A 10,523-nucleotide genomic window follows, 5' to 3' on the forward strand; every position below is an offset into this window, starting at 1 on the left:
TGGCATCGATTGTAGAACCAAGCAACGTGAATTCTTTGACAACCTCAATCTTCTCTCCATTTATTGTGATGCTGCTCATTGGTCCAGTTGTGTGAAAATTAGCCAGAGAAAATTCTATGGGTTACAATCAAATATTGTCAGACATAGTGCTGGAAGATGAGACCCCCTAGGTGGAAGGCACTCAAGATACCCTGTAGCTGAACAACGGACTCAAGAATGCCAACAATTGTCAAGATGGCACAGGACCAGGTAATGTTTTGTTCTGTTGTACATGGGTCAGTGTAAGCCAGAGCTAACTCAACAACAACTAACAACAACAACATAGTCCATGTTTCAAGGACTGAAATAGATATGACACATTGTCTCTGCCAAAACATAGTCCCTACTTACATGGAATTTACAGGTTTCTGACTTGGTCAACTTGGTCACTGGTGGTACTGAGAAAGGAGGAGCAGGTGGGGAAGAAACAAAGATGAGGAAATAAAGATGATGGGTTCCTCTTTCACATGTTGGATTTGAGGTCTCTAAGCTTGGCCGTTCAAACCCACCAGCGACTCTGTGGAAGGAAGGCTGGGCAATCTGCTTCTGTAAAGATTCACCACCTAGGAAACCCAAAGGGTGTCACTATGAGTTGGAATAGACTCGATGGCAGTGAGTTTGTTTTTGTTTTTTATGGGGCAAGCAAGGAGCCATGGTGGTGCAGTGATTAAGCACTTGGCTGCTAACTGAAAGGTCAGCAATTCAAACCCACCAGCTGCTTCCTGGGAGAAAAACGTGGGAGTCTGCTTCTAGAAAGATTTACATCTCTGGAAACACTTTGGACCAGTTCTACTGTGCCCTATTGGATCACTATAAGTTGCAATCAACTCAGTAGCAATGGGTTTGGTTTGTTTTCGTTTTAATGGGACAACTAATGATATCCAGTGAGCACCTGGATGCATAAATTCAGAACCTATGAGCAGGCTTTAGGCTGGGGAAAGGAAGCTAGGAATTACCAGCATATATAAGCAAATGACCTTCAGGCACTCAGAAGACAATGCATGTAGGGAGAGGATTAAGAATTGGGACAATACCATTTACCTTCATAGGCTTGTGCCTTTACCTTTTGCCTCAGGACCAACCCTGAATGACAGACTAACTGAAAACCAGGACTGTCTTCTCCCTCAAGTCATGCTGACTGAGCCAAGTACCACAAAGCCCAGAGGTGCTCAATAAAGGTTAATTGAATGAAGAAATGACTCAAGAAAGCAAAGGGAATGAGGCCCAGTGGGTAATTCTCTCTCAGAAAAAAAAAAAAAAAAAAAAAGAATTTAGCAAGGATGCAATCAAGTTCAAATATGAACTCAGCACAGGGACCCAGTATAGGTAAGATAACTGCTGAGAAGGAAGAGCTGGACAAGCCTATGAGGAATCATAGAGTTATCCCTGAATCTTAGATTACCTTAAATTCTCTCTGAATCAGATTGTTTAGGGTCATAAATGGGCAAAAGGAGACTCTGTGGCTGAGTTCACTAAAGGACACTTTCCCCTGCTATCTCACAGAAAGACAAAGTAAGAACTTTTATTAGGGGAATGTGATTTTGTTCGTAAATGCACAAAAATGTATATATCTGAATGAATAAAAGTAATCATCTTGGGAAGTTATACATTTATTCTTACTATATTACTCATTATTTTTACTGAGACTTTCTGGAACTCCTTTGGAATTGCTTCCAGGATTCATGGCACTTTTTTTTTTTTTTTAAATAAATATCTTCAGTGAATTAGAATTTTTTAACATTTAATAACCACTCCAGGGAGTAAATACAGACTAAGTAAGTCTGCTGTTAGGCAGAGAGGGAGATAGTAGGGTTTGGAGGATTCTAGTTCAAGTTTAGAATCATATAATTTTGGAACTCAAAGGAGCCTGAACACTCAGCTGGGCAGGAATTTCAAATAGTCGGTTGGTAGTGCCTGGTGAAGCAAACACTGAGATCTGTGATCTGTGATGTACACTGTTGGATAAGGTGATCCAAGTCCCAAAATTTATGGGTGAGAGAACAAAACCTTATCAAGGTTAAATGGCAGGCCCAAGACTCCATAGCTATTTAGTGATATAATCTAGAATCCACATATTCTGGGTCTCAAGATCATCCTTTGCAAACTGAGCACATTGTCTCAGTTATTTTCAGGTTATACATTATCCTAATATGATCTGTTTTGGTCATGTTGTAAGAAGGGACCATTCCCTGGAGAAGGATGTCATGCTTGGTAGGGTGGAGGGTCGACGAAAGAGGGGGAGGCCTTCAACGAGATGGATTGATACAGTGGCTGCGATGATGGGCTCGAGTATAGCAGGGATTGTGGGGCTGGTGCGGGATCGGGCAGTGTTTCGTTCTGCTGTGCATGGGGTCGCTATGAGTCGGAAACGACTCGACGGCACATAACAACAACAACAACAATATGATCTGACTTGAGTGACCTTTGGGGGCAGATTAAGGACCATTGGAAGTATGTGAATGTATTGTAAAATGTGTTTTGACATCATTTCAGGCCATATCAAGATGTAATTCCACCACTGCACTCCTATAAAACTCTGTTAACTCTTCCAGTACAGGCTATTGTTAGCTGCCATCAAATCTGTCCCTGACTCATGGTAACCCATTACATAATGGAATGAAATGCTGTTCAGTCCTGCACCATTACTATGATCAGTTGCAGATAGGACTATTGTGAGCTGCAGGTTTTTCATTGGCTGATTTGTCAGAAGTAAACCACCATATCTTTCTTCCTAGTTTTTCTTAGTTTAGAAGTTCCACTGAAACTTACTTAGCATCATGTTGTTTTTGTTATGTGCCTTCTACCACTGACAGACAGGTAGGTGGTGGCTGTGTGTGAGGAGCACTGGCAGGGAATCAAACCTGGGCTCTCCCACATGGAAAGCAAGGATTCTACCAGCACAGACTGCATGTTGTCTTATCCACCTCTATATGCTTTACACCTAGTACTACATGCTGTAGGTGCTAAATAAATATTGGGCCATCTACTTCCATAGTGATGCTGCCTCAGAAACCCAAGGAGGGGGTCACTATGAGTCGGAACTGATTTGATGGCAGTGAGTTTGGTTTGGTTGTTTTTTAATCCCTATACTATGGAAATTTCTGTTCCAGGCACTCCTTCCTAGGAGCATGGAGTGGCTGACTGCTCAAGGATTTGCTTGGCAGACAAGAGGTGACATAGGATTGAGTTGGCTTGTGGTGTTGTGAGCAATGTGTTTATGCAGTCTGTTGAGCCTCTGTCATGGCTGTTGGAAAAACATTTCCTGCATTGAGGAGATGACTGAACTTGGTGCTTTCTAATTCAGTGATTCTATTCTGTGACAGTTGCAGTTTGGCTAAGGAAAGGAGCATGATGGTGCAATAGATAAGCACTCAGCTGCTAACTGAAAGGTTGCCAGTTTGAACCCAGAAGCTTCTCCACAGGAGAAAGGAACTGCTCCAGTAAATATTCTAAAAACCAAACTCACTTCCATTGATTTGATTCTGACTCATAGCGAACCCAATTGGGTTTCCAAGGCTGTAAATCTTTATGGAAGCAGCCTCATCTTTCTTCCACAGAGCAGCTGGTGGGTTTGAACCACCAGCCTTTTGGTTAGCAGCCAAATGCCTTAACCACTGCACCACCAGAGCTCCTTCCTGCAAAGATTACAGCCTAGAAAACCCTGTGGGGCAGTTCTACTCTGTCCAATAGGGTCACTATGAGTCATAATCAACTGGATGGCACACAAGAACAATGATTAGGAGAAAAATTTCCCAGAGTTTTAACACTTTGAATCTTCACAGCAGATGAAATAAACCAAACCACCCCATTATCTGTTCCCTCTGAGTTGCAATCCAATTGAACTTTGACATGGATTAACATGAATCATGGGTGTGAAACCCAGATGAAGAAACTGAAAGCCGAAGATGTCTTAATTTCCCTTCCAAGACTCATCTCTCTTTTGACTATTGAACCTGTGTCATAAAATTCTAAGCTAGCTAATTGCTGTGGCACATGTCAAACAAACAAACAAACAAAGGAATGAAAATGACATTTTCTTTACTCATGGATTGACCTTTGTAGCCTCTAAATGCAACTTTGGTTGTACAGCTGCTGCTGAGATTAGCAACTTGTTTAAGCATTCATGTCTTAGAAAAGTTCCTAAGTGCTACCACTCAAGGAAGGCAGCAGTACCTCAGTGAAGTATAAGACTCTTCATTAACTTACTCATTTTACGCTTCTGTACTCATATATTGTTTGGAATGATATACTCCAAATGAAAGCCAGAGTGGCCAGAAAAGTGCTGGTTAGAAAGAAAACCCTGTGACTTTCCAACAGTACTTAATAGGTGAGCTACAGGAATTTGTCCCCAGAGTAATCACATATCAAGATGGCTCCCATAAGACAATGTAAGGTCAGTTGCAGAAAATGCTGTACCTGGAAAGGAGTCCAGTGGTAAATTTGGGTTAGTAAGAAAACCAGTACAGACCATGACAGCATCAAAGACAGCTGACTGTTGCTTTCCTTCATGTAGAGTGATCACATCCCATTGGCCAGACACAGCAAAATCTGGGTGCTGTTTTATACTGCAGACTTTGGTCTGAAAAAAGAATCATAGACATGGTCAGCAGTTGCCATGGTTTAGTCAGGGCTTCCTGGCTGGTATTCCAGTTGACAGTTCAAACATGTTAGAGCATAGAGTAACCATGATCAATAAGCATAGTCCTAAAAACCTATGCTAGATTGATCATGATTTCCACTATGGAAGTGTTCTAAGCTTGGAGTTGTACAGGAATATCTAAGAGAAGTAGTAAGGTCCAGAAAATTTTAAGTGATTTCCTCAAATTTTTACAGCTAATGATAGAATCAAGATGTCTTCTGATGTCGTTTTTATGATTCTTTCTTTATGCAACCCTGTTTTATATAGATCTTTCTTTCTAACATAATTTCATTAAGAAACATGGCTAATATATAATTGAAAACAGAAATTTGGTCCCAAGTATCTTATGAAAGGCCTTACAGAATCTATTCCTTTTTCCCAGATCCAGAAAGCTATTGAAATATGACAACCTTGTAACCTCAATTTTATGGGAGTAGCCCAAATTTCAAATAGTCTATTTTTTTTGTTCCCACTAAGCATGTGTATATCCATGAGTATTAGCTTCTGAGTCAAGAGATTATATATATATATATATATATATATATATATATAAGCCCTGGTAGCATAGTGCCTAAGGCACTTGACTGCCTTGGAAGGAAGGTTGGGCAATCCTACTTCCGTAATGATACTGCCTCAGAAACCCAAGGAGGGGTCGCTATGAGTCAGGGCCAACTCGACGGCAAATAACAATAACAACAAATATATATATATAAATTTAAGAGAAGTCAAATTTAAATGCATAAATAATCCACTGAACAAAATACTTTTCTGCCTTTCTTTCCTTTTCAAAGTTTTCAAACGCAGACTTTTCAAGTTCTCTTAATGAGTTTGCTGTTTGGTTTATATACTCACTTCTCCCTTATCAACTTGGTTAGGTTACCAAAGACCAGGCTGTTATGCAAAAATGGGCATTATGTGAAAATGGAAGATTACCCCATTAGATCACAAAATGGAAGATGACTACATCATGACATATCTGCTAAATTACATCATTACATAACTGCCAAACCACTGAGAATCATGTCCCAGCCAAGTTGATACACAGTCTTAACCATCACAGCCAGTGTTTCTCTCACTTCAGCGTTTGTTACTGCCAGATGTACGTCGTTAATGTGCAATACTGTCAGATAGTAGATTTTTTACTGTTGAAGATGTGAAATATTTGATAATAAGATAGTCAATAAGTGAGGAGCAGGTGTATTATTTGAAGTGCTTGTTGGGTTTCTCGATTTGTATTAGCAGAGGTACTCATGTTATCTTTTTAAAATATAAATCTCTCTTTTTAAAACAAATCTTCAATTAACTTAAAACATTTAAAAATAAAGATTATTTTTAATTATAAAAATAATAAATTTTCATTATGGAAAGTTTGGAATATATGGAGAAGAAGTAGAAAGAAAACCAAACAAAAATCAACCACAGACCACCTCTTAGAGACATCTGCTTATGTGTACTTTCTTAAAACATTGGTAATATCTCCTAGCTTTTTTAAAATAAGGCTGAGCAGCATGTAGTGAAGGAAATGCTTCAGATTCAAGAATTCTGGTGCATTTATTTCAAAGCTTTTTGTGGGTCATATCCATTCACTAGGAAATTTTGTTGGTACAGTGGTTAAGGCTTGGCTGTGAACTAAAAGATCATTGGTTCAAACCCACCAGCCACTCCTGAGGAGAAGGATGAGGTAGTCTGGTTCCATAAAGATCTGTAGCTTTGGAAACCCTATGGGGCAATTCTACTCTGTCCTATAGGATTGCTATGAGTTAGAATAGACTCAATGGCATTGGGTTTGGTTTTTGGTTATCCATCCACTATGAGAGTGCTTTATTTTTACTGTCCCTTTCAAAGTAACATGGGATGATATTCCTTGGAAAATTGGTTAGGAGTACTTTTAAGATTCCTTCTTTGCTACTTGTTTTGTTCAAACTCTTCATTCTTGATGTTTTCTCTGTAATTCCCTAGAATGCCTCTCCATCCTCGTCTCTGATAGGATAGGGAGATAGGAGAAGGAAAACAAATGGATGTTCATGTGATTCTTGAAGAGGGAGGCAAAACAGGAAAAAGAAAGAGGAATAAGAGGATATGTTCATTTGTCCCGTCTTTCTCCCTTCCACTTGTCTCCCTCCTCTGAAATGGAAAGGGAAGAAGGTAGAGCTTATGTAAAGAATAACAATCAAAGATTTTTCTATTCTCAATAATGTGTAGAACAGATAGCCATCAAATATCAAAGTGCTTTTGTGTATGGACAATTGCACTAATCCATTCTTCTAATGAGATAGTCAAGTAGAGAGTATCCAGGTGGCTGGTAGGAGTTCTTAGTATCCCTATGTGCAGAGGTTTAACCCAAGCTGAAAATATAGATTGAAATTTTGGGGTCCTTTAGGATACTTGAATGTAAGTATTGCAAAGTAAAAATACCAAAAATTTATTCATATGAATGTTCACACAAATAAAAATTGGTTAGGAGTACTTTACTAGAGTAAGATTTACTTGAGGTGCGGAATGAGTACAAAGGTTAAAGGAATCCAGCCAGGTATTATCAATTTTATCACTTGATTATCTTATATGCAAAGCCATGGCTAAGATGAAGGGAGATAATGGAAAATAAGTAGGAGATACTGCCTCATGTTTACTGATGGCTAGTGTCTTACCTTGAATTGAATGCATTTGCGAAGGTTGAACTGGTCTGCGTACATTTTGAGATATTCCAGGAATAGAGAATTTGGCACATAGTTTGGATAATCTTCTGGAAAGGGAAAGTCTGGGTAGCAAGACATCTCCTTGCAACTGTTGGAAACCACAGACTTGTAGAGACTGGCTCTGCCTTCTTCGACATGTTCCTGTACAGATAGTGCACACATATAAGTGTGTATGTATGCACACATGTACACACACACACAAAAGGAAATGAAAGTTAATTTTTAGAAATTTTAAACACTGACCAAGCTTAAACTGACCCAAAAGTATATGCTACCTGTCATCTTTTCAATGGGATTACCTATACTTTACTTGGGAGATGATAAACATTGGATCCTAGTATGAGTTTCATCATCAGAATTTTAATTTCATTCATTACATGTTAACAAATAAAACTGAGACCAACTTACCTGTCCTCATTCACATAGTACCACTGAGATATTGACTGCAAAATACAGGAGAATATGAAAATAAATAAGAATCAGGAAGTAGTATTTGTATGATGGACAATTGCTCGGTGTTTTTGTTTCATAGATGTGTGGTTGAAAGCATTATGGAAAAGAGGAGTTCAGATTATGAAAGATATTATATCCAAACTTAAGGAATTTGGGTTTTATAGGAAGGTTATGGTAGTTCACAAAATGTTTTAAGCATGGAAGGGTACATATTAGATTTTAGAAAGATAACTCTGGTTCTCCAGAAGATGAATTAGATGGGACTAGAAAGGAAGGAAGGAGGTTACTTAAGAGTTTCAAACACAAATCCATGCCAGTGAGGGCCTGAGTGGAGGCAATGATAGTTGGACTTGAAAGAGGGGAGATTTGTGAGATGACAATAGGAAAGAATTTACTGGTTTGTAAAACAAGTTCTTCTGCTTTTAATGAGAAGGCCCTTAGTATCTTAATATTATTTACTATTGTTGTTGTTATTATATGCTGTGGAGTCAGACCTGACTCATAGTGACCCCTCCTTGGGTTTCCAAGGTGGTATCACTATGGAAGTAGATTGCTCAATCTTCCTTCTGAGGAGTGGCTAGTGGGTTTGAACCACCAGCCTTCTGGTTAGCAGTCAAGTGGCTTAGGTACTTTGTGGTGCAGTGAATTACTTAGTATGGCTCTTCTAGCCATGGTCTTCATGACTCCCACCAGATGACTGGGTGGAACTATATAAATGAAAGGTGCTTGTGGCCCACCAAGGGGATTGGATAGCTTGTAAGTAATGTAAAAAAGGTATATGGCACACTTGTGAGTACCATGAGACCCTGAAAATAAGGTATATGGATCCCTAATGATGGTATAGGTCAGCTTAACTATTCTGCTAGACTCAAAATGAGGCATCTTAGAGGCAGAAAAGGGGGATATCACTGCCATCTAGACAGAAGAGCTGGGAGTGAAAGTTGTCCTTGGACCTGAGATCCTTGCGCTGAGCTGACAGAGAGACGGCAGCAGAGAAACTACAGCAGCAAAGGCAGCAGAATCAAGAGACCTGCATGAGACAGAGAAAAGGGCTTCTGGCCCACTGAGCAAGAAAGTTGAGTGCCTTCAATTAAGAGGCTTGCTGGCAGAGTGGGGTGCCTCTTTGGGTGCTATCATCAAAGCTAAAAGAGATTTGTAACACTGGCCTGAGCAGGGCAGAGCCAAGGCCAGAGAGAAGCATGCCTGTGACACAGCTGAGAAGAAACTGTCCTGATTGAAGAACTGTATCGGACTTGTTTCTGATCCTGAATTGTAACCTGTTTAACATAGCACCTAAGGCACTTGACTGCTAACCAGAAGGCTGGCGGTTCAAATCCACCAGCCACTCCTCGGAAGGAAGGTTGGGCAATCTACTTCCGTAGTGACACTGCCTCGGCAACCCGAGGAGGGGTCGCTGAGTCGGGTCCGACTCGACGGCACACAACAACAACAACACTCCCCTGATAAACCCCATACTCATGAGTGTTGTCTGTGAGTTCTATGTGGCCACTGCAACGAATTATCCAACCCAGCAGAAAAGTAGTGAATGCCATGGGAGGGACAATTTATGTCAAAATAGGGTAAAAGGTTTAGAGGATGGTGGCAAGTCTGACCTCAGCCTCATAGGAAACAGCCTGGGCTGTTGATGTTGTTCTGGATCCGCCTTTCCCCTTGTGAAGTTAGAGGAGGTCAGATGCCACCCCAATGCCTTTTTGCAACCACTGTGAATATGTATAGTCCCTTCTTCTGTGAAATAAGAACTATTTTATTTGTGTGAGCAAGTGGAACCATGAACATAACGACAAATATGGAGAAGGCATGAGTTTAAATCTGCATGAAGTATATAGCTATCAAACAGAATAAAATTATAATTCTGTCATTTGAATGAATGCTGGTGATCTCATCAACTGATATGATTTGACTCCTTCAGAAAATCCTGCTTGTCTATGGCCCCCACATCTGACAGTCTCACTCATACAGAACATAACTAGAAAACTGCAAGTTTTGGCTTCTGAGAAAGATGACTAAATTCTGATCTTTTGTGCAGCAGGAAAATCTAATGCAGTTCTACTCAAAACTGGAGCCTGCAGGCAGGTACTTGTGTAAACTGTTCCCGGACTGTGACAATATAAATACAGAAATTGAGAGGAAGTGTTTAGAAACTTTTATAGCAGTAATTTGACATTACTCAAAAGCTAAGAATGTGGACTTCTTTTGTTGAACCTGACAAAAAAGAGTTTTGGTTTTGTGTAATTCTTGTGATGAGTTGCATGATATCTGAGTTCTGTGCTGTTGTTTTTGTTGTTATATGCCGTTGAGTCGGCCCCGACTGATAGTGACCCCTCCTTGGGTTTCCGAGGCAGTATCACTATGGAAGTAGGATTGCCCAACCTTCTCTCTGAGGAGTTCTGTGCTAGTCACGTGCAAAAAAACCCAAAAACCAAACTCACTGCCATCGAGTAAATTCAATTCATAGCAACCCCTCCTTGAGTTTCCGAGGCATTATCTCTATGGAAGTAGATTGCCCAGTCTTCCTTCAAAGGAGTGGCTGGTGGATTTGAACCACCAGTCTTCTGGTTAGCAGTCACATGCCTTAGGTACTACATCACCAGAGCTCCCAGCAGTAAAACCAAAAACTCAAAACCAACTGCCATCGAGTTAATTCCAACTCATAACAACTCTTTTTTTTTTTTTTT

The 10,523-nt window shown here is 40.1% G+C and overlaps 1 protein-coding gene across 1 annotated transcript in view; it reads right to left on the bottom strand.

The window, feature by feature from the left end:
• Positions 1 to 4,455: 4,455 nt before the first annotated feature.
• Positions 4,456 to 10,523, bottom strand: part of LOC103194383 (dimethylaniline monooxygenase [N-oxide-forming] 1-like) — a gene marked incomplete at its 3' end in the record, with an annotated part of 43,014 nt that continues 36,946 nt past the window's right edge. Inside the window, exons 2-3 of the mRNA XM_007937774.1 lie at positions 7,327 to 7,515; positions 4,456 to 4,618 (exon numbers count right to left, since the gene is read on the bottom strand). Of these exons, the coding sequence (XP_007935965.1) occupies positions 4,456 to 4,618; positions 7,327 to 7,515 (352 nt within the window). The remainder of the gene's footprint in view (positions 4,619 to 7,326; positions 7,516 to 10,523) is intronic.

Source organism: Orycteropus afer, unplaced genomic scaffold (assembly GCF_000298275.1).
Source record: "Orycteropus afer afer isolate SDZICR_OR568_19922 unplaced genomic scaffold, OryAfe1.0 scaffold00044, whole genome shotgun sequence".
NCBI classification, from domain to species: Eukaryota; Metazoa; Chordata; class Mammalia; order Tubulidentata; family Orycteropodidae; genus Orycteropus; species Orycteropus afer.